This window comes from Cherax quadricarinatus, chromosome 43, assembly GCF_038502225.1.
Source record: "Cherax quadricarinatus isolate ZL_2023a chromosome 43, ASM3850222v1, whole genome shotgun sequence".
In the NCBI taxonomy this organism is placed as follows: Eukaryota; Metazoa; Arthropoda; class Malacostraca; order Decapoda; family Parastacidae; genus Cherax; species Cherax quadricarinatus.
This window is the reverse complement of record NC_091334.1, coordinates 20,622,471-20,647,491: the sequence shown is the minus strand read 5'-3', so window position 1 is coordinate 20,647,491 and position 25,021 is coordinate 20,622,471. Positions and strand designations below refer to the sequence as shown.

The following is a 25,021-nucleotide window of genomic DNA, read 5'->3' as shown; positions in this document are numbered from 1 at the left end:
TTCTTGTTGTAGATTAAGGATGTGTCCAGTGAAGGCTTTCACTTGGTTGTCAACATCCCCTTGGAGAAGAGCATTCCAGTCGGTGGTGGCAAGTTCAGAGCAAAGGGCTGGCCAATTACCTCTTTCCCATAGCCAGGTTGTGTGTGTGGACTCCTCACCTCGTTCTGTTGGGATCTTAAGTGTCGTAAAAACAGCCTTGTGGTCAGACGATCCAACGTAGCCAAGGGGTTGACAAGTGACTATGCCTTCTGCCAGATCACTCACTACTGGGTCAAGGGAGGAGCCAGAGATATGAGTAGGGAAATCAACAAAGTTTCTCATGTCAAACACTGCAAGAAGGCCATCAAAGTCCCTCTGTATAAGGTGCTGGTTGAGGTCACCAACAATTATAATATGTTGACAGTTGTGTTGTAGCAGAAGGGAGTCAATATTTTCCATTAGGAAGTTGATAGGGTCTGCATGTTGCCACTGAGGTCTGTACATTGCACATGCTAGTACAGAGGTACTAGTGTTTATACAGAGCTTGAAGAACATCATTTCAAGATGTGTAGGGGTGGCAACATGAATGTGCTGGGCATGAACACTTTTAGAGAAGCACACAGCAACACCTCCTCCTTGCCCTTGCCTGTCTCTTCTCATCCATGAGGTGTAGCCAGCAATTCTTGCAAAATTTTCTGGAGTCCTGTCATCCAAAAATGTTTCAACAACAGCTATCATGTCGGGACGTCGAGTGTTCACAAAACTATGTGTGAGCTCTCCAACATTAGTAATGAAACCTCTAATGTTGGCCGACAGGATGCTGATAGACTGGCTCCTCATGATGAAGTGGTCAGCTTGAGGTGGTGGGTGTGTAGGGAATGTAAGGTGCCTGCCCTTGAGAGAGGTAGGGTACTGAGGCAGCTGCAGGGATGTAGGTCTGTGGTCTTGTATAAGGCACAATCCCACCTGCTGGGCTGGGATAGGAGTAGCTAAGTGGGTGACGTGTGAGAGTGTTCACCAATTCAGAGATCCTGCTGGTTTGTTCTGAGAACAGGTCTCTAAACAGGTGGCCCTGTCTGTCAAGTTCCTTTTTCTTCCGACACTGGTCCTCCTTATGTCCTTTCTTGTAGCAGTAATTACACCTGGTATCTCGCAGGCAGTTGTTGGCAGTGTGCCCCTTCCGGTGACAGCGAGAGCACAGCCTAGGTGCCTGGGAGGGTGGACTAGGATTTGTTGCACCTCCTGTGTTTTGCAGATTTGTCCTCAGATTCTGCCGCTGGAACTGTGTTAGTGGAGGGTGAGACGGCTGTAGATGTCTTCCTCCTCCACGTCCTCCTCCACGTCCTCTGCCCCGTCCTCTACCAGTTCTGACAGATGTGTCCCTGCTGTTCGTACTTCGGCGCAGTAGGTGATCAGGTGCAGTGATAGTTCCCTGAACATTAACTGCACCGTTCTCTGGTGGAGAAACTCCTGGCTCAGAACTTGCTGACGAAACACTGCTACCAGATTCTAGAATAGTGTCGGCAGGTGTGCTGACAGGTGTAGGATCAGAGATGGTATGTACACTGTCAAGTAGACTGGCAGTGGCTGAAGCAGAGATGTCAGGTGTAGGAGAATTAACAGATCCAAGGCTTCCCTCATTGCTGGGAAGAGGATTTGTTCCCTCTGTGGTGGTCAGAGGAATTGTGTTAGAATTCCCAAAGGTAGTGTTTTGAACTCTGTCAGTCTGTGGGACCTTAGCGATGACAGAATTCCACCAGTTGTTTACCCATAGGTTAAGCTCAGTGTGGGACTTCCAGTCTTTGTCAATAGTGTCACCATCAGCTGAGCAGCTTACGTCACTTGATGTAGGCTTGCACTGGCCTTCTACAATAGCTTGTAGGTTATCTAATGATTTGAGGAGCTCATGAAGTGCTTCCCTGTGATGGATTATCTTAGCTGCAACTTTACAACACAGCCCAAGAGGGCAGTCTTGACCTTTGGACAGGAGTCCCTGAGGTAGGACTTCTGAACCTTCCTCCTGTAGCTCCAGGCTTGTATCCACATATACCACAGGATTATGGATATCCTTAAATTTTCTGAAATTTTCAACCTGGCTGCAACAAAATTCTTCTTCTGGAATGCTCTCTCTGTCTCTCTCTCTCTCTCTCTCTCTGTCTCTGTCTGTCTCTCTCTCTCTCTCTCTCTGTCTGTCTCTGTCTGTCTCTGTCTCTCTCTCTCTGTCTCTCTCTCTGTCTCTCTCTCTGTCTCTCTCTCTGTCTCTCTCTCTGTCTCTCTCTCTGTCTCTCTCTCTCTCTCTGTCTCTCTCTCTGTCTCTCTCTCTGTCTCTCTCTCTGTCTCTCTCTCTGTCTCTCTCTCTGTCTCTCTCTCTGTCTCTCTCTCTGTCTCTCTCTCTGTCTCTCTCTCTGTCTCTCTCTCTGTCTCTCTCTCTGTCTCTCTCTCTGTCTCTCTGTCTCTCTCTCTGTCTCTCTCTCTGTCTCTCTCTCTGTCTCTCTCTCTCTCTCTCTCTCTCTCTCTCTCTCTCTCTCTCTCTCTCTCTCTCTCTCTCTCTCTCTCTCTCTGTCTGTCTCAGTCTCTCTTTTTTTCTCTCTCTCATATATATATATATATATATATATATATATATATATATATAGATAACAGGGATATCTTGCTACTCCAACTTACACTTTGGTCACACTTCACAGACATGCACATGCATATATATATACATACATCTAGGTTTTTCTCCTTTTTCTACATAGCTCTTGTTCTTCTTTATTTCTTCTATTGTCCTTGGGGAAGTGGAAAAGAATTTTTCCTCCGTAAGCCATGCGTGTCGTATGAGGCGACTAAAATGCCGGGAGCAATGGGCTAGTAACCCCTCCTGTAGACATTTACTACAAAAGAGAAGAAGAAAAACTTTATAAAACTGGGTTGCTTGAATGTGCGTGGATGTAGTGCGGATGAAAAGAAACAGATGATTGCTGATGTTATGAATGAAAAGAAGTTGGATGTCCTGGCCCTAAGCGAAACAAAGCTGAAGGGGGTAGGGGAGTTTCGGTGGGGGGAAATAAATGGGATTAAATCTGGAGTATCTGAGAGAGTTAGAGCAAAGGAAGGGGTAGCAGTAATGTTGAATGATCAGTTATGGAAGGAGAAAAGAGAATATGAATGTGTAAATGCAAGAATTATGTGGATTAAAGTAAAGGTTGGATGCGAGAAGTGGGTCATAATAAGCGTGTATGCACCTGGAGAAGAGAGGAATGCAGAGGAGAGAGAGAGATTTTGGGAGATGTTAAGTGAATGTATAGGAGCCTTTGAACCAAGTGAGAGAGTAATTGTGGTAGGGGACCTGAATGCTAAAGTGGGAGAAACTTTTAGAGAGGGTGTGGTAGGTAAGTTTGGGGTGCCAGGTGTAAATGATAATGGGAGCCCTTTGATTGAACTTTGTATAGAAAGGGGTTTAGTTATAGGTAATACATATTTTAAGAAAAAGAGGATAAATAAGTATACAACATATGATGTAGGGCGAAATGACAGTAGTTTGTTGGATTATGTATTGGTAGATAAAAGACTGTTGAGTAGACTTCAGGATGTACATGTTTATAGAGGGGCCACAGATATATCAGATCACTTTCTAGTTGTAGCTACACTGAGAGTAAAAGGTAGATGGGATACAAGGAGAATAGAAGCATCAGGGAAGAGAGAGGTGAAGGTTTATAAACTAAAAGAGGAGGCAGTTAGGGAAAGATATAAACAGCTATTGGAGGATAGATGGGCTAATGAGAGCATAGGCAATGGGGTTGAAGAGGTATGGGGTAGGTTTAAAAATGTAGTGTTAGAGTGTTCAGCAGAAGTTTGTGGTTACAGGAAAGTGGGTGCGGGAGGGAAGAGGAGCAATTGGTGGAATGATGATGTAAAGAGAGTAGTAAGGGAGAAAAAGTTAGCATATGAGAAGTTTTTACAAAGTAGAAGTGATGCAAGGAGGGAAGAGTAGGAGAAAAAGAGAGAGGTTAAGAGAGTGGTGAAGCAATGTAAAAAGAGAGCAAATGAGAGAGTGGGTGAGATGTTATCAACAAATTTTGTTGAAAATAAGAAAAAGTTTTGGAGTGAGATTAACAAGTTAAGGAAGCCTAGAGAACAAATGGATTTGTCAGTTAAAAATAGGAGAGGAGAGTTATTAACCCTTTGACTGTCGAAGGGCCAAATCCTGAAGTTGCTTCTGGTGTCGCAAAATATTCGAAAAAAAAAAAATTATTTTTTCTTATGAAATGATAGAGAATCTTTTCCCGATTGTAAAGACACCAAAAAAACGAAATTTGATGGAAAACTGACGGAATTACGCTCTCGCGAAGTTAGCGACTTCGGCGATATTTAAAAATCGGCAATTTCGCCCACTTTGAGCTCTATTTTCGGCTAATTCCGTTATTCCAGTCAACCAAACTCATAACTATTTCTTCAGAACTCTATTTTTTCTATCGATTGAGTACAAGAAACTGCCCATTTACCGATTTCAACTACCCAATAACATGGTCAGAAATTTGCAATTTGGCCAATTTCACGAAAATTAAAAAATACGACAATTTCAAAATAAGGTCCAGAATGAACAATGCAGACATTCCTGGCTCTAAAATAACATTTTCTTTGTTCATCAGTCATGTCTCCAGGTCCCTGTGATATTACTCTTGCTTTTTATTTTGAAATTTTATTCAAACAAAAAATAGAAGATTTACTGTTATGCAGACTACTGCAATACTGTAATAATTGTAAAAATTACATCAACCCATTCATGACTGCGTATTAGAATGGCTATTTGGACATTTATTGGACAATGACATCATTTGTTCACTTTTGAACATCGGCAAAAATCAAACATTTCCTGTACTTTGTGCTCCATTTCCAGGTTCTTTTTATAGTAAAATTAATCAAAATCACCTCTATTTCTATAATATAGTTTCCATTCTATCAAATGAGACCAAGAAAACAAGAATACAACCACAAATACTATACGAAAATAGACCACAAAGTCGGCATTTTAATTAAAAAAAACGGTCGGAGTTTTTTTTTTCTCATTATGCACTGCGTCCTCCAGGATTTTTTTTATGTGGTGCACACTGACCACACAGACCCATTCTCTCATATGTGGGCCTACTAGCTTTCTCCTGCCTGATTTGAAGCCGCTAGAATTTATGAGTATATATACGTCAAACACGGTACCTCACAAACGTATATATACGGCCGCGACAGTCAAAGGGTTAAATGGAGAGTTAGAGGTATTGGGAAGATGGAGGGAATATTTTGAGGAATTGTTAAATGTTGATGAAGATAGGGAAGCTGTGATTTCGTGTATAGGGCAAGGAGGAATAACATATTGTAGGAGTGAGGAAGAGCCAGTTGTGAGTGTGGGGAAAGTTCGTGAGGCAGTAGGTAAAATGAAAGGGGGTAAGGCAGCCGGGATTGATGGGATAAAGATAGAAATGTTAAAAGCAGGTGGGGATATAGTTTTGGAGTGGTTGGTGCAATTATTTAATAAATGAATGGAAGAGGGTAAGGTACCTAGGGATTGGCAGAGAGCATGCATAGTTCCTTTGTATAAAGGCAAAGGGGACAAAAGAGAGTGCAAAAATTATAGGGGGATAAGTCTGTTGAGTATACCTGGTAAAGTGTATGGTAGAGTTATTATTGAAAGAATTAAGAGTAAGACAGAGAATAGGATAGCAGATGAACAAGGAGGCTTTAGGAAAGGTAGGGGGTGTGTGGACCAGGTGTTTACAGTGAAACATATAAGTGAACAGTATTTAGATAAGGCTAAAGAGGTCTTTGTGGCATTTATGGATTTGGAAAAGGCGTATGACAGGGTGGATAGGGGGGCAATGTTGCAGGTGTATGGTGTAGGATGTAGGTTACTGAAAGCAGTGAAGAGTTTTTACGAGGATAGTGAGGCCCAAGTTAGAGTATGTAGGAAAGAGGGAAATTATTTCCCAGTAATAGTAGGCCTTAGACAAGGATGTGTGATCTCACCATGGTTGTTTAATATATTTATAGATGGGATTGTAAGAGAAGTAAATGCGAGGGTCTTGGCAAAAGGCGTGGAGTTAAAAGATAAAGAATCACACATAAAGTGGGAGTTGTCACAGTTGCTCTTTGCTGATGACACTGTGCTCTTGGGAGATTCTGAAGAGAAGTTGCAGAGATTGGTGGATGAATTTGGTAGGGTGTGCAAAAGAAGAAAATTAAAAGTGAATACAGGAAAGAGTAAGGTTATGAGGATAACAAAAACATTAGGTGATGAAAGATTGGATATCAGATTGGAGGGAGAGAGTATGGAGGAGGTGAATGTATTCAGATATTTGGGAGTGGACATGTCAGCGGATGGGTCTATGAAAGACGAGGTGAATCATAGAGTTGATGAGGGGAAAAGGGTGAGTGGTGCACTTAGGAGTCTGTGGAGACAAAGAACTTTGTCCTTGGAGGCAAAGAGGGGAATGTATGAGAGTATAGTTTTACCAACGCTCTTATATGGGTGTGAAGCATGGGTGATATATATATATATATAATATATATATAATCTCTCTCTATATCTCTATCTCCATCTCTCCCCCCCCTTCTCCCATCCATATACAGCAAACTCTCAATTTAACTAATAAGGGATAGTAGATAACTGGTAATGGCAATTGTGGTATATAGAGATGAGATTATTTTGCCATGATCATCACAAACATGGTCAGTTCTCGAAGTAGCCCACTTTGTCTATTAATTCCAAATCAGGTGACCCAGCACATGTTGTTCCATATTTCCCAAGCCTATTAACCCCTTGACTGTCACAGCCCCAAATCCTGAGGTGTCTCCTGGTGTCGAAAATTTTTTGAAAAAAAAAAAAAAAAAAAAAAAATTCTTGTGAAATGATAGAGAATCTTTTCCTGATGGTAATGACACCAAAAGAACGAAATTTGATGGAAAACTTACAGAATTACGCTCTCGCGAAGTTAGTGACCTCGGCAATATTTACGAATCTGTGATTTTGCCCACTTTGAGCCCTATTTTCAGCTAATTCCATTGTTCCAGTCAACCAAACACATAGCTATTTCTTTAGAACTTCATTTGTTCTATTGATTGAGTACAAGAGACTGCCCATTTACTGATTTCAACAACCCAATAACATGGTCAGAAATTTGCAATTTGGCCAATTTCACGCAGATTAAAAAATATGCCAATTTTAAAATAGGGTCCAGAATGAACAATGCAGACATTCCTGGCTCTAAAATAATATTTTCTTTGTTCATCAGTCACGTCTCCAGGCCCCTCTGATATTACTCTTGGTTTCTATTTAAAATTTTTATTCAAACAAAAAATAGAAGATTCACTGTTATGCAGACTACTGCAATATTGTAATAATTGTATAAATAATGTCAACCCATTCATGACTGCATATTAGAATGGCTAGTTGTCCATTTATTGGACACTGACAACATTTGTTTACTTTTGAACATCAGCAAAAATCAAACATTTCCCCTAGTTTGAGCTCCATTTCAAGGTTCTTTTCATAGTAAAACCAATCAAAATCACCTCTATTTCTATAATATGTTTTCCATTCTATCAAATGAGACCAAGAAAATGAGAATACAACCATAAATACTATACAAAAATACACCACAAAATCAGCGTTTTAATCCAAAAACATAGTCAAAGTTTTTTTTCTCATTGTGCACTGCATGCTGAAGGATTTTTTTTATGTGGTACACACTGACCACACAGACCCATTCTCTCACATGTGGGCCTACCAGCTTTCTCCTGCTTGATTTGAAGCCGCTAGAATTTTTGAGTATACAGTACTATGTACGTCCAACACGGTGGCTTGTAAGACATGTATATACGACCGAAGCAGTCAAAGGGTTAAATCGAGATCTGCTTCATTGAGCGTTTTCTGTGCCTTTATCCCCATTTCAGTGTAGTCAATTTTTGTATCATTTTACCAGCCCTTTGATCATACAGTTCAGTGGACCCTCGGTTATCAGCTGTAATCTGTTCCAGAAGGCTGGCCCCAAGCTGAAATGGCTGATAACTGAAATAATTATTCTCATAAGAATTAATGTAAATACAGTTAATCCATTCCAGACACCCAAAAATATTCACAAAAAAATAAAAATTTTTAGAGATTAATTATAGCTTTACATACACAAAACAATGAGAACTAAATAAAATAAATACATTAACAATTAAATCAGTATTACATACCTTTATTGGAGACTGTTGTTGACTTACGGAAGATAGGGAGGAGGACAGAGGGAGGAAAGTTTATTGTTTGGAAGGGGTATCCCCCTCCATAAGGACTGAAAGTATCAAAGCCCTATCTGGGGTTACTTCCCTCCTTTGTCTTTTAATGCCACTAGGACCAGCTTGAGTCACTGGACCCCTACTGCATCTTTATAAGATTTCCCTGAAGTGTAACAAGGTTCTGTCACTGAACCTGTTGATTCAGCTTGGTCAGGGTGATATTTCTCAGCAAAAGCTTGTACCCTAGTCCACATTGCATAAATCTCCTAAATCTCTGAAGAAGGCACCTCCACTTCCTCTTCCTCCTCTGAAGCAAGTTCCTGAGCTGTGGTCTGTTGCTGTTCCAGATGAAGCTGTTGCAGCTGTTTAGTGGTTAGCTCTTCCCTCTGGTTCTCCACCAGCTCTTCCACATCCTCACCACTAACCTCCAACCCCATGGACTTGCCCAAAGATACAGTGGACTCCACAACAGGCATAGGATCCTCAGGGTCAGCCCCAAACTCTTCAGATTCTCTCTCTTAGACACATTTTGGCCACAGTTTTCTCCAAGCAGAGTTCTAAGTCCTGGAAGTCACTCCCTCCCAAGCCTTACCTATAAGGCTTATGCAATGGAGGATATTGAAGTGATTTCTCCAGAACACTCTTAGGGTCAAATCTGTCTGAGGTCACTTCACAGCACCTTTGAAACACTGCTTTGGTGTACAGTTTTTTGAAGTTAGAAATGACCTGCTGGTCCATGGGCTGGATGAGAGGAGTGGTGTTAGGAGGCAAGAACTTCACTGTGGTGAAACAGAATTCCACAGACAATAGGTCTACCAAGTTTGGAGGATGAGCAGGAGCATTGTCCAGTACCAGGAGGCACTTGATTGGCAATTTTATGTTCCAGGAGGTATTTTTTCACACTCAGGCCAAACATATCATTCACCCACTCTTTGAAAATTTGCCTTGTGACCCGTGCATTATTGTTAGCCCTCCACATCACACACAATTTACTCTTGAAAACATTGTGTTTCTTGAACACTTTGGGATTTTCAGAATGATACACCAGTAAAGGCTTCACTTTGAAATCCTCAGTAGCACTAGCAAAGAACAAAAGAGTAAGCCTGTCTTTCATAGGCTTGTGTCCAGGCAGGGCCTTTTCCTCCTGTGTAATGTAGTCCTCTTTGGCATTTTCTTCCAAAACAGCCCTGTTTCGTCACAACTGAACACTTGTTGGGGGAGGAATCCTTTAACTTCTACGTACCCCTTGAAATCTTGCACATATTTTTCAGCCGCACATTTATCAGAACTTGCAGCCTCTCCATACCTTACCACACTGTGTATGCCACTACGCTTCTTAAATCTCTCAAACTAGCCTTTGCTGGCCCTAAATTCATTAATAGCAGCACTTGTTCCAGGCATTTTATTTACAAGATCTGCATACAACTGCTCTGCCTTCTCACAATCACTGACTCTACAACGCTATCTCCTGCTAATTGTTTTTCCCTGATCCACAACAATAATAACTTTTCCATATCTTCCATTATTGGTGACCTTTGTTTCATTATCACATTTACTCCTTTTGCAACATGAGCTCCTTGATTTGTTCTTTCTTTGCCAGGAGGGAAGTGATGGTAGATTTGTTTTTCCCATACATCCTGGCAAGTTCTAACACTCACATACCACTCTCAAATTTTTCAGTTACTACTATTTTAAATTCCATCGTGTTTCTCACTTTCTTTACCACATGAACTTTACTAGGAACTTTCTTTGGGGCCATGCTTACGTATTTCGCAGTTGCACTTAAAAAATAACAAAGAAAAGCACTGATTTATAACGAAATGTTTGGATTAATGAGCAGAAGCTTCCTCACTTGGCCAGCGACACAGCTACACTGGCTCAGGAATGCGCAAGCGTCGCTGGCCGATAAGCGTCCAGTATGGTCGATAAGCAAAATAATGGCCGATAACCGGAAGCCAAAAAACTGGCCGATAAGCAAGTTGGCCGATAAGCAGAACGGCCGATAAGCAGAACGGCCGATAACTGAGGGTTCACTGTATTATGTTTTCACTTGTGTCTTATGGTGCTTTATTTGAGTTACTAGGGTGGCTTCAGAACCTCTGTCATTACACGTCCAAGCCATTATAGTGTGTGATAAAGATTAAGTACTATTTTCAAAATCTTTTTCCTTTTGTGCCTTTGTTGTACACAAGCTCTTCTATCCTAGTAAGACGAGACGAAACTTTTATTGTACATTTGGTGAAAACATTTTTCTCAGGTATTGGAGACGTAAACAAATACTGTATGTATATGTACTGCAGATACCCAGTTACAAGCATTTTTTTTTTTTTTTTTTTTTTTTTTTTTTTTTTTTTTTTTTTTGAGGGGGGGGGGGTATTGTACATAAGAAAAGTTTAATTTGATTAACTGGCAGACAATATCACTAGATTACCTTCAGATGTTTGTTAACGTGATTGATCTTCATCTTCTTATACTACTACTACTTTATCTTCTTCATCTATGTCTCTTTTCACTGTCTTTGCTGTCTTTTTTCGGTTTTTGTCTTTGTCTTTTTCGTCATTGTTGTTGTCTTTGTCGTCGCTTTCTTTGTCATAGTTGTCTTCATTGTTTTCTTAATCGTCATCTTCATTTTTGTCTTCATCTTCTTGTTTTTTTCCTTTTCTTCTTTTTTTCCTTTTTCTCTTTCTTTTTTTCTTCCAACTTTTTCTTTCTTCTTTCTCTTCTTTCTTCTGCTTCATATTATTACTGTGCAGCATTTCAGGTTAACCTCTGACTGCGACACCCCCACTGTTCCTTCGGAGTGTGGATACTGCTCTTCCTTCCTCCAGGACTTGAGTCCAGCTAATCAGTTTTCCTGAATCCCTTTATAAATGTTATTTTGCGCACACTCTACCAGCACATCCATTAAAAACCATACGTCCCCACTCACTCCTATCTTAACATTCCCTCACAAGCTTGTTGGATGTTTGAGCTTCTAAAACTAAAGGAATATGCAACAAATAGAGACCATGTTCATCTAATGGGGTTTGAAAATTCAGCACCTTGTCCTTTGAGGGTAGGGGATAGATGAATAGGACACACATGTAACACTTGGGCATCTTTATCACTGAAACTTTCACCTGCTCAGCAGGCTTGTTTAATCAAATACAGGCAAATATGAAACTGTACACGGTAGTAATTTTGAGGGACCGAAGGATTAACCATCTGTAATTACACCAGTCTCCAGTGTAAATATTCAGCTGTATTCTACTGAAGAAGCCTGCTCTGTGGCTAAAATATTTTGGCACTGAAGATATCCAAGTGTTGTATATGTGTATTATTCACCAGCTTGTCAGTATTATTTAGTACATAAATGGTATATAATACTGACAAGATGAAGGAACTGATTACCTCATCTTTTGTATATAGTTCTATATTCTTCACATCGTGTCCTTGTATTGATAAAGTCACTAGAGAGCAAAGCATCTACAAATAATGCTACCCAGAAGTAGCATTATTCATCTTGTCAGTATTATATTGGTACCATCAATATATGGTGTACTTGTGTGACACAGCAACACCATGGTATCTTGGTACAGGGGAAGTCTTTTGCAACTTCTTTGTTAAACAACTGTTTAGCATGACCTACTTCCACTAGTGGGCCACAGTCACGTATGTGATCACTTGTAGCTGTTTTGCTCCACTTCTGCTCTGATATACAAAGTCTGGCCATATACCTCTGCTTTAGGTTGAGGGCTTGATCACTTTCTGTCAAGGAGGAGGGACTGATCACCTCAAAATTACGTCTTCTTATGTCTCCAGTGTTATATTTGCCTGTATTCGACTGAAGAAGCTTGTGAAGGCAAAACATTTCAGCAGTAAAAATACCCAAGTGTTGCACATGTCTTATTCATTGACATCAGAATTGTATACCATCAACAATGTGATAGGGTAATGGAATGATCTGTATAACATCACAACATTTTTTTATTCTAACTAGAAGTGGTTCTGCAGGTGTTTTTATACCAACCTGAGAGGAATTGTGCTTTCAGCAAATTTTTAATTTAACAGTAGATTTAGCTTTTTTATCATGACATTTACAATGTGCAATAACACTTGAATTTTGCTATACAAAGTGACCATTGTGCAGAAAAAAGAAAAGGTTAGTGTTTTGTTGAGAATTTATGTTGCTGATTTTGCTTATGCAGTGTTTGCAGTGAGTGACATGCATTTTCCCATAGGTATTCATAGGGGAGTGTGTGTCTGCCAGAGTGTCATATATGGAGTTGAGTTTTGACGATGTCAAGGGGATCAAGCAGAAGTGTTCAGGACTAATTGCCAGCACAGGTCAGTCAGTGTTTGCACTGGATTTCTTTGGAGAACAATGGAGATAATGGTAAGATGTTTGTGTTTAATTTTCACTTGTAATTTTATAAAACATTTGTAATGATTATAATTAAAGAATGGTAGGTAATGTTTTTTTACATTTTTTATGTTAAGGTTTTATTTTTTGACTTTGTATCAAATATAACTTTTTTTTTTTTTAACACACCAGCCATCTCCCGTTTAGGCAGAGTGACCCAAAAGAAGTGAAGAAATGCTTTTAGAAAGTTTTTCTTCTTTTTCTTCTTCTTTCAACAAACCAGCCATATCCCACTGAGGTGGGATGGTCCAAAAGGAAAAACTAAAGTTTCTCCTTTTAAATTTAGTAATATATACAGGAGAAGGGGTTACTAGTCCCTTACTCCCAGCAGTTTAGTTGCCTCTTATGACACGCGTGGCTGACAGGGAAAGAATTCTTCTCCATTCCCCAGGGAGAAACTGTTCTTCTTCTTTCAACGCACCAGCTGCATCCCACTGAAGTGGGGTGGCCCAAAAGGAAAAACGAAAGTTTCTCCTTTTAAATTTAATAATGTATACAGGAGAAGGGGTTACTTGTCCCTTACTCCCAGCATTTTAGTTGTCTCTTACGACACGTGTGGCTGACAGGGGAAGAATTCTTCTCCATTTCCCCAGGGAGAAACTGTTATTCGTATCTAATACAAGTCTACCTATCCAGATTCCAGTCACCACTCGTATAATTTTTGTCTTCGCTATATTTCTAACAACCCCCTTCCCCACCCCCAAAATTTTATTGTTGAAATTTTCATTGCCTTTCTGTGTTACTGTCCCTTCATATTAACATTAACTTTAACCTTTTCTGGTCTATGTCCAGTAATTTTAAGTTCTAGGTTTGTTTAATTTTTAAATATCCCAAGGTACTTTGATTTACTATGAACTTTCCCATGTAAAGAACTACTGATGTAAACTAAACTCTCTCTAACCCATATATATCTTCTTTGGAAAACAACATTTTATTTTATTCTTTACTTAAATGTACATGTAATTTATTTTGAGTTTATAAACACACTTCAGCAACAAGAAGTCATGCAGAATTACCTTAAATGCCACAGGTTGAAGTTTGATGAAGCACACATGGCAGTGTTGTATTTTCCATACTTTCAGCAATCTAACACATGTTGTAAACAACTACTTTTAGCATTTTCCTATTTAAAGACTATTTTAAAGCTTACCAGTACTTTATTATTTATTTTATTATCACACTGGCCGATTCCCACCAAGGCAGGGTGGCCCGAAAAAGAAAAACTTTCACCATCATTCACTCCATCACTGTCTTGCCAGAAGGGTGCTTTACAGTTTTTAAACTGCAACATTAACACCCCTCCTTCAGAGTGCAGGCACTGTACTTCCCATCTCCAGGACTCAAGTCCGGCCTGCCGGTTTCCCTGAATCCCTTCATAAATGTTACTTTGCTCACACTCCAACAGCACGTCAAGTATTAAAAACCATTTGTCTCCATTCACTCCTATCAAACACGCTCACGCATGCCTGCTGGAAGTCCAAGCCCCTCGCACACAAAACCTCCTTTACCCTCTCCCTCCAACCTTTCCTAGGCCGACCCCTACCCCGCCTTCCAGTACATATAGCATAATAATTTCTTAAGATTTCATTAATGTTTGTAAAGGTCAACACAAGATCTGCAGTCTTTATGGCTTGTATTTACTCACTAAAATTTGTTATGTTACACACCATTGTACATTAATATTCAATCAGTCACTCATTGCACATTCTCTGCTTCCTTGATTCTCTGCTCAATTTTCACATTATCTCAAGACATGCACCTGTCATTTTCCCAGATCTTTACCACCAGTTGTGTTGATGTAAATATTTGATCCACAAACCTTGTCCACCACAAAATCCACCTTAATCATCAATGGCTAGTTTCTTAGCTACTTCATGAACTTTTTCAGTTACAATCCTACCATATTTACCCATTTCACTGGGTAAACATGTTCTCTGCATTACAACCCCTCAGCCTTACATTTCTTCTTCTTCTTTTTTTTTTTTCTAACACGCTGGCCATCTCCCACCAGGGTAGGGTGACCCAAAAAAAGAAACACTTTCTCCATCATTCACACTTATCACAATCTTATCAGAGGCATGCAGATACAACAGTTCAGATGTCCCTCTAAACAGCAAGTATCCCAAACCCCTCCTTTATGTGTCCAACACAGTGCATGGGGGATGGGAGGTGATCAGGTTTAATCCAAGGAATGGGAGGGTACCTCCACTTCCTTACATCAAGAGCCCTCCACTAGCGTCAAGGCACCCTTCTTGATGCAGCCTAACAGATATACCATGCAGAATGCAGTGACACATTCATGGTTGTTCCTTGTTTCCAGTCTGGCCTAGTTCCACTTAACCTGCTCTACAAGAAAATTTCCCATATCTGTTCCTCTTAATTTTGAACATTAAATATCATCATTATTAAAGTTTTGTGCAGCAATTTTGGAAAGTGAAGCATATGTCACTTTGTCAAATTTGTCAAATATTGATATTCCACAGGAACTGGATCTACTTCTTGGACGTATAATGTGAATAAACTGACAGAGCAAAACATGGAAGAAATCCTAACTATTGTTAAAGAAGAAACTGGCTTTAAAATTCAAGACACTGATCGAAATTTTGTCCGCAAAATAACCAATAAATTCAATCAAATGCTTATTACTGATCCAGGTATGGCTAATTTTTCCACCACGATCAGTTGTCATATTTTACAATATTGCTGTGGTTAGTCATGTCCTTCTTGGAGATGAATATTTTAAGTACAATTGTTATAAATTCATTTGTGGCTTTGAATTCATTTGTAGTGTTTATGAATTACTTTGTTGAAATATTTTAAATGTTAACATATTAATTTGATTGAAGTTTGTTGCTTATCATTGGCAGGAACTTCCAAACGTTTGCGTTAGTGTAGCATCAGAAGTTCAGGACATCTTCAGTCATGGGTTAAAGCTAAACTAGCAGTTTTATTTAAATGTATTAGTATTACAGTATTCACAGGGAAATGCTAAACTAATAATAAGTCATTGAATGCCTAGTTAATGGAAGGGGAATTGAAGTAATCAGATTTAGTCGAAGACAGGGGGGGGGGGTAGCTCTAATTTCATAGATTAACTGGCATTAAAGTACTCCTCTTGAATGATTGTTTAACAAATCTTAATTTTTCAGAGGTACCCAAAATGGTATATACCATTCGGGATCAACTGATTTCATCTCCTATGCGTAATGAGTGTATCAAGCCTAGAGGATTTGCTAAGTGTATACGTGTAAAGTCTCGGTGCTTTGATGCTTGCCTTGTCATAGATGGAGGTCTTTCCTTTACATTTAATGATGGTACAAGAGCGCTTCTTGAAATTCACGATGAAGATGCACTTCGAACTGTTACCTTACATGGTGACTTAACAGAAGTATCCTTTAAGCATTAGTATAGCTTGTGAATGCTATCCGTTAATCTTATTTGGTTATGTTTGAACTTGGAGTATATTGTGTGTTTCATGATGGGTCAAGAAGTTATTTATTTTGAAAATTGGACTTAGTATTGATAAGATATTTAATTGGATTATGTTGATAAATAATTCTCTTTTTTTGAATAATTTGGAAAAATTTGATACTACATCTCACTAAAATACTTTGTTTATAGTGATGTACAGTGAACAGTGCTAAATGTAAGTAGTAATATATATTGTAAATTATATATATTCTTGATACAAAGTATTTATCTAGTCATTTTTGTTATGATTTTTCTCCAAAACTTAACATTTTAGGATCCAGTGAAAAGTTATTTCTAACCAGAGAAGAGACTTGAGAGTTGTGGTAATGCAGTGGGAACAAATTTTGAATGGCTTCTTCAAGTACAATATAAATGGAGTCATATCCTTTATACTGCCTTGTTTGTACTCATGTTCTCCATGTTTCCAGGCTAGCTTAGAGTACATGTAGATATTTTTAAGAAATATTTTATTATGTACAACTTAGCTATTCCTTTTACCCCACAGTATAGCAGATCTTCTGAGAGTATTGTTTGCACATGTAGCACTAATACTTGTTTCAAGCATGTATTTGCAAAAAAAAAAGTATGTATTTATTTTTACTGAGGTTATTCAGCATGTTATATTAGTTTTATAAAAATTATAATTTGCATATATTGTGTTGTTTAGCCAGAATGGGTAGACATAGCATTGTTAAACAAGCCAAGTGTAGATATATTATTGAAAAACTGTGTAAATTGATATAATGGACTTCAAATTATGGGCAAAATCCACTAGTTAAATTGTGCTTTTAACCCTCTGAGTGGCTGTTATGTATATCTGTTACTGATCCCAGGTTCCCTTGTTCTGGGCTCAGCTCCCTCAGGTAAGCTATGAGTGGTAAATTTTGGCCTAGATATGAGAGAATGGGTCTGTACAGTGAGTGTGCACAATACAAAAAAATAATCTTGCCCCAGTCAGTGCATGATGGGAAAACAGAACTCTGACCTTTCAGTTGTTTTCTTACATGGTTTTTATTGGCTGTTTCTTGGTATCATTTAATAGAATGGGAGATGTACTACTGAAATAGAGATGGTTTTGATTGGTTTCAGGACTCAGAAGTACCATAAAATTGGGCATGTAGATGCTAGCAGGCATTGCTGTGAATTTCTCCTTCCTAATTACTGAAGGGGGCAGTAAAGTTGGGAGAATGCATTGCATTTGTTGGTATCAACCTAAGCACAATATTGCCCTCTCTTGCAGAGATCATAACAAACAAAATTATGCTTGTAATTCAGATTTTCAGTGGAGTGTTGTGGAGGATGGCGAAGTGTTGTGGAGAGTGGCAAAATGTTGTGAAGGATGTTATTATAATCACCTCCTTCAAGGGGGATTTCTTGAAGCTCTTCATCCAAAAATTTGGAGCTGCGCCTCTTCCTTAGATCAAAACTAATTATCTCCAGTTCCCCAGGTGCTTTATGACTCCTACAGTTTAGTGTTTTCCTATGATAAAAATATATACAGTACATTATAAGCATTCCTGGAAATTGTAATTTAAATAGTCAGAACTGGAAACCTATTTTTCTACAGACACCCATGTTATCCAAGGACAGTGCTGTATGATCCTTGTGGGTTTAGTACTTAGTTATGATTATAATAATAATAATAATAATTATCCAAGGTATTTTCCCAAGGTATAATATTCCATATCAAGTTTCTTTTATTTAAATAACAAAATAAACAATGACAGTAGTCATGCAAGACCTCCTCTCTTTCCTCCTCCTAATTCCCTGTCTCCCTCTTCTTTTTCACTCTCTCCCATCATATCTGGTACAACATTGTCAGTAGCAAACTGCATCCTTCTTATGTATTCCTTCCTCCCACACTCCAATTTGCTCCCACCCTCTCTTCCACTGCATCAGACACAACACTTTACACATGTTCTACACCCCTCATTGTTGTGTGGTGAGGGTAATTGTATTTATATATTATTTCACAATTTTATTGTCCTGTTGGCTGACAACTGGGATGCTAGGGAATTTAGCTGGGTTGCCAGAGAGCCATGGGGAAGGCCCCATCTCAAGGCTGGTGCCCTTGGGGATATGTGGGCAAGACCCTCGTTCTCCTCTTCTTACACTAGCTGAACTAACTGGACTCACACCATAACCCTCCATCACCATTCAGTCACCGTAACAAATACCCTCCCATAACAATGAGTGAGTAGAAAGGAAAAATTGAGAGAGGAAGGAAGGTAAAGAAATAGAGAGGGAATGGGAGGGAGGGATAGAAAAAGAATGGGAAGGGTTTCATTTTCATTGGTAAAAGAAAATAGTAATGAGATATAGATTATCATGACTTGGGATTGCATCTCCAGTTATTACATGGGTATTTATGGGAAAATATATTCCATGTTCTGAACACTTGAGTAGTGAATGATCTTCAAGAATGCATTATGGTCATATGTGAGGGATTTACTGTAAAGATGTAGTGAATATGGGGGCACAGCTGGTTTGCATTAAGCAGATCTTAGCAGAGATAGGTTACGTTGGCATGTTAGATTTGGTGTAGTATTAAAAAATGTTACTGTATAGTACCATATTAATTCACAAAAATATATCTATGCGTAAGAATAATTTTCAGATATTTTTTTTTTATAGAACAGTTTAGCTTTACAGAATAGTTTGTCAGGTATGACATATACATACACACTTGTACTTTAACAGTCAGTATTGTTATATTATTTCAGTATTATTATATACTCGAGAATATTAAAAATATTTTAGGGTTATCATCATGCATCGTTAACATATCTGCTCTTTTTTTTATTATTATCACACTGGCCGATTCCCACCAAGGCAGGGTGGCCCGAAAAAGAAAAACTTTCACCATCATTCACTCCATCACTGTCTTGCCAGAAGGGTGCTTTACACTACAGTTTTTAAACTGCAACATTAACACCCCTCCTTCAGAGTGCAGGCACTGTACTTCCCATCTCCAGGACTCAAGTCCGGCCTGCCGGTTTCCCTGAACCCCTTCATAAATGTTACTTTGCTCACACTCCAACAGCACGTCAAGTATTAAAAACCATTTGTCACCATTCACTCCTATCAAACACGCTCACGCATGCCTGCTGGAAGTCCAAGCCCCTCGCACACAAAACCTCCTTTACCCCCTCCCTCCAACCTTTCCTAGGCCGACCCCTACCCCGCCTTTCTTCCACTACAGACTGATACTCTTGAAGTTATTCTGTTTCGCTCCATTCTCTCCACATGTCCGAACCACCTCAACAACCCTTCCTCAGCCCTCTGGACAACAGTTTTGGCAATCCCGCACCTCCTCCTAACTTCCAAACTACGAATTCTCTGCATTATATTCACACCACACATTGCTCTCAGACATGACATCTCCACTGCCTCCAGCCTTCTCCTCGCTGCAACATTCATCACCCATGCTTCACACCCATATAAGAGCGTTGGTAAAACTATACTCTCATACATTCCCCTCTTTGCCTCCAAGGACAAAGTTCTTTGTCTCCACAGACTCCTAAGTGCACCACTCACCCTTTTCCCCTCATCAATTCTATGATTCACCTCATCTTTCATAGACCCATCCGCTGACACGTCCACTCCCAAATATCTGAATACATTTACCTCCTCCATACTCTCTCCCTCCAATCTGATATCCAATCTTTCATCACCTAATCTTTTTGTTATCCTCATAACCTTACTCTTTCCTGTATTCACTTTCAATTTTCTTCTTTTGCACACCCTACCAAATTCATCCACCAATCTCTGCAACTTCTCTTCAGAATCTCCCAAGAGCACAGTGTCATCAGCAAAGAGCAACTGTAACAACTCCCACTTTATGTGTGATTCTTTATCTTTTAACTCCACGCCTCTTGCCAAGACCCTCGCATTTACTTCTCTTACAACCCCATCTATAAATATATTAAACAACCACGGTGACATCACACATCCTTGTCTAAGGCCTACTTTTACTGGGAAATAATTTCCCTCTTTCCTACATACTCTAACTTGAGCCTCACTATCCTCGTAAAAACTCTTCACTGCTTTCAGTAACCTACCTCCTACACCATACACCTGCAACATCTGCCACATTGCTTCCCCTATCCACCCTGTCATACGCCTTTTCCAAATCCATAAATGCCACAAAGACCTCTTTAGCCTTATCTAAATACTGTTCACTTATATGTTTCACTGTAAACACCTGGTCCACACACCCCCTACCTTTCCTAAAGCCTCCTTGTTCATCTGCTATCCTATTCTCTGCTCTTATATTTTTATATTTTCCTCGCTTATTGAAGTTATGAAGAAGAAAAGTTCAGTACTGGAGCTGAAACAAATCACAACTACCTCACACTGTAGGAAATGTCAAACAATGTTTTGTCCATCTTGGGCCAAAAATTAACATCCACAAGTCAAAATGTCTCAGTGGGTTAGTTGTGATTTATCTCAAATTATTAGTATTTGCTGTGAGAATTTTATTTTTCAATGAAAAAATATTAACATTCTTACCTTTGATGTGTTCCAAGAGTTTTTCTACTCCAGGAGCCCAGCTATAGGCCAGGCTCGTCTGGTGCTAGCCTGGTCAACCAGGTTATTGCTGCTGGTGGTCTGCAGACCCATATATCCATCACAGCCTGGTTGTTATTAACATCATTTACATATTTGTGGTAAGACAAGGTTTGGGCATTGGTATAAAGCTACTGTTTATAACAGCATCATGTTCACAGCTTGTATGGATATATATACTATATACATTTAGTATTTATACAAGTCACAGCATCATTGAAAGATTTTAATTTCAAATGGCTTTATGTATTATTGTCAATGCTAACATCATCCATCTTTTTTTATAATTTATTGAATCTTGACTTTCTAGTAAACTCATAAGCTAAAACAGCTTTACACCCTTGTATTTTTTTAGTACAGGCTGGCCATCATTAATTCAGCAATCAGTACTCTGGTTCCATCAGTAATCTGGCACTAATTTCGGCTAGGATAACTTCAAATTTCCGGGGTCGCCACACCAACCTGCCACTACTGTTTGATGGCACTGCTTGCTGCACAAGTCATTCCAATTTCTTTTTCTCCATTTATTGTTATAACTTGCTCACTTTTAGCCCTAATCATGGTTCCAACAAATAAAAGAAATGCTTCTCATTCTGTAAAGCATGTACACTGTACATTGTCCATAAGAGATACAGTGATTTTGAAGCCACTGTTTGTCACCATGATCTCAGCTCGCCCAGATAAGCTGTGACTGGTAAATTTGGGCCTACATATGAGAGAATAGGTCTGTGGTAAGTGTGCACTATATTAAAAAAAAATCCTACAGCACACAGTGCATAATCAGAAAAAACTGCAACTGTATTTATGGTGTAAACCCGATTTTGCGGTGTATTTTCGTGTGGTTGTATTTGCGTGTTTTTGATCTCATTTGATAGATTGGAAGATATATTACAGAAATAGATATAATTTTGATTGGTTTCATGCTGGAAAGTACCTTAACCCTTTCAGGGTAGGTGCCATACTTGTATGGTTTGAGAGCCAAGGTCAGTGCCATACTTGTACCCACAAATTCTAGCGCCTTCAAATCTAGCGGAAGAAAGCTGGTAGGCTTACATATGAAAGAATGGGTCTGCGTGGTCAGTGTGCACAGTATAAAAAAAATCATGTAGCACGCAGTGCATAATGGGAAGAAAAAAAAACTCCAACCATGTTTTTGGTTTAAAACAGCGACCTTGCAGTGTATTTTTGTATGGTATTTATGGTTGTATTCTCGTTTTCTTGGTCTCATTTGATAGAATGAAGATATATCACAGAAATAGATGATTTTGATTGGTTTCACAATGAAAAGCACCTTGAAATTGAGCTCAAAGTAGTGGAAATATTTGATTTTTGCCGATGTTCAAGAGTAAACAAATCATGCCACGTGTCTAATACACGTCAACTGGTGAGTCTAATATTCTTTCACAAGTGCGCTGATATTATTTATACCATTTTTACAAAAACATAACAGTAAATCTATTTTTTGAGAGAAAAAATTCAAAATGGAAAGCAAGAGTAATATAAGAGGGGCCTGGAGACATGATTAACGAACAGAGAAAATGTTATTTTAGTGCCAGGAATGTTTGTCTTGTTTATTCTGGACCCTGTTTTGAAATTGGCATCTTTTGAAATTTGTGTGAAATTGGCCAAATTGCCAACTTTTAACCACTTCATTGGGAGTTGAAATGAGCGGTTTCTTGTACTCATTCGATAGAACAAATGGAGTCCTAGCAAAATAACTATGATTTTAGTCGACTGGAACATTGGAATTGCCTGAAAATAGGCCTCAAAGTGGGCAAAATTGCCGATGCGTAAATATCGTCGAGACCGCTACTTTTGTGAGAGCATAATTGTGTAAGTTTTTCATCACATTTCATACTTTTGGTGTCATTACCATCAGGAAAAGATTCTGTATCATTTCATAAGAATTTTTCTTTTTTTTTTTTTTCTTTTAATTTTTCAACCCTGAGAGTGAGTTCAGGATCAGGGGTCTCGACCCTGAAAGAGTTAAAATTGAGCTCACAGTAACAAAAATGTTTGATTTTTGCCGATGTTCAAGAGTAAACAAATGACATTACCATCTATTACGTGTCCAACTGGCCGGTCTAATACACAGTCACGAATGGGTTGACATTATTTATACAATTATTACAATAATGCAGTAGTCTGCAAGACAGTAAATTTTTTGTGTGAATAAAAATTTGAAATGGAAAGCGAGCATAATATGAGAGGCCTGGAAATGTGATTAATGAACAGAGAAAGTGTTTTATTAGTGCTAGGAATGTCTGTATTGTTTATTCTGGATCCTATTTTGAAATTGACATCTTTTGAAATTTGTGTGAAATTGGCCAAATTACCAATTTCTGACCACTTTATTGGATAGTTGAAATGGGTGAATGGGCATTTTCTTGTACGTACTCACTCGACAGAATGGAAGGAATAATAGCGAAATAGCTATGAGTTTGGTAGACTGGAACAATGGAATGGGCCAAAAATAAGGCATAAAATGGGTGAAATCACCGATGTGTAAATATCATCGATGGGTTAAGTGTATTCTAACCTAACCACTCTGTAATCTGGCAAAATCACTAATCCAGCACCCTACAGGTCCCAACGATGCCGGATTTGTGATGGTCAACCTGTATTAAGTAATTTTAGTCCTAGTTTAAGTTTGCCCGCAATGCTGTGCATACTATGGGCTTGTTCACAAAAATTGTACTGCTTGTATTCTCTTTTTTGAAAATAAATTGAATTGTAGTGTAGTGTTTTAAATTCACTGAAGGTGCTAGACTTGTTATCTGCTGACTTGAAATTAAGTTTTCTAACAATCTTTTCAACAATTTTCTGAATGATTCATACAGGCTTGGAAGATTAGTCACATAAAAAGTTATTAACTGACAAGTTAATAACTTTTTATGTATGGTTTATGGTTTTGTTACTAGTTATTTTTATTTATGTTGGTGAAAGTTTATAAATTAACGGAGGAAGTAGTTAGGGTAAAATTTTAATAACTTTTTATGTATGGTTTATGGTTTTGTTACTAGTTATTTTTATTTATGTTGGTGAAAGTTTATAAATTAACGGAGGAAGTAGTTAGGGTAAAATTTAAATAACTATTGGTAGGAAGATGGGCTAATGAGAGTATAGGTAAAGAGGTCGAAGAGGTATAGGGGTAGATTTAAGAATGCAGTATTAATGTTAAGCAGGAGTTTATGGATATGGGAGGGTGGGTGCAGGAGGAAAGAAGATCGATTTAGTGGAATGATGAGGTAAAGAGAGAGAGAGAAAAAGTTTGCATACGAGAGGTTTTTGCTAAACAGAAATATAAGAAGGGAGAAGTATATGGAGTGAAAGAGAGGTTAAGAGAGTGGTTAGGGAATGTAAAAAGAGCAAATGAGAGAGTGGGTGAGGTGCTGTCAACAAATTTTGCTGAGAATAAGAAAAAGTTTTGGAGATTAATAAGTTAAGAAAGCCTAGGGAACAAATGAATTTTACAGTTAAAAACAGAAGAGGAGAGTTATTAGATGAAGATTTAGAGGTAGGAAGATGGAGGGAGTATTTTGAGGAACTGTTATATGTTGATGAAAGTGAAGCTGTGATTTCAGGCATTGGCCAGGGAGGTATAACATATTTTAGGAGTGAGGAAGAGCCAGATGTGAATTTGGGAGAGGTGCATGAGGCTGTGGGTAGAATGAAAGGAGGTAAAGCAGCTGGGATTGATGGCATCAAGATAGATGTTAAAAGCAGGTGAGGATATAGTTTTGCAGTGGTTGGTACTTTTATTTATTAAATGTATGAAAGAGGGAAAAGTACCTAGGGATTGGAAGAGCATGCATATTATTATTATGGGAGAGCGCTAAACCCATAGGGATTATACAGCGCCTGTGGGGGGAGGACGACGGACAACATTCAGGCTTAATTCAGGGAATTGGAGCACAGATCCATTTCCCTAGATCAAGAGCCTCTCACCAGCAAGAGCATGCATAGTTCCTTTGTGTAAAGGCAAAGGGGACAAAAAAGTGTAAGAATTAGGTTGGTAGACAGCAACCACCCAGGGGGGTACTACCGTCCTGCCAAGTGAGTGTGAAACGAAAGCCTGTAATTGTTTGCATGATGGTAGGATTGCTGGTGTCTTTTGTCTGTCTCATAAATATGCAAGATTACAGGTATGTCTTGCTACTTCTACTTACACTTAGGTCACACTACACATACATGTACATGTTTATTTATACACACTCATCTGAGTTTTCTTTGATTTTATCTTAATAGTTCTTGGTCTTATTACTTTTCCTTTTATATCCATGGGGAAGTGGAATAAGAATCTTTCCTCCGTAAGCCATGCGTGTTGTAAAAGTCAACTAAAAT

The 25,021-nt window shown here is 38.8% G+C and overlaps 1 protein-coding gene across 2 annotated transcripts in view; it reads left to right on the top strand.

Moving 5' to 3' along the window:
* Positions 1–23,414, top strand: part of Nadk2 (NAD kinase 2, mitochondrial) — a 41,308-nt gene extending 17,894 nt beyond the window's left edge. For both annotated transcript variants that reach the window (XM_070093657.1, XM_070093658.1), the window contains exons 7-9: positions 12,456–12,561; positions 15,121–15,291; positions 15,787–23,414. In XM_070093657.1, the coding sequence (XP_069949758.1) occupies positions 12,456–12,561; positions 15,121–15,291; positions 15,787–16,043 (534 nt within the window). In that variant the 3' untranslated portion in view covers positions 16,044–23,414. The remainder of the gene's footprint in view (positions 1–12,455; positions 12,562–15,120; positions 15,292–15,786) is intronic.
* The last annotated feature ends 1,607 nt before the right edge of the window (positions 23,415–25,021 follow it).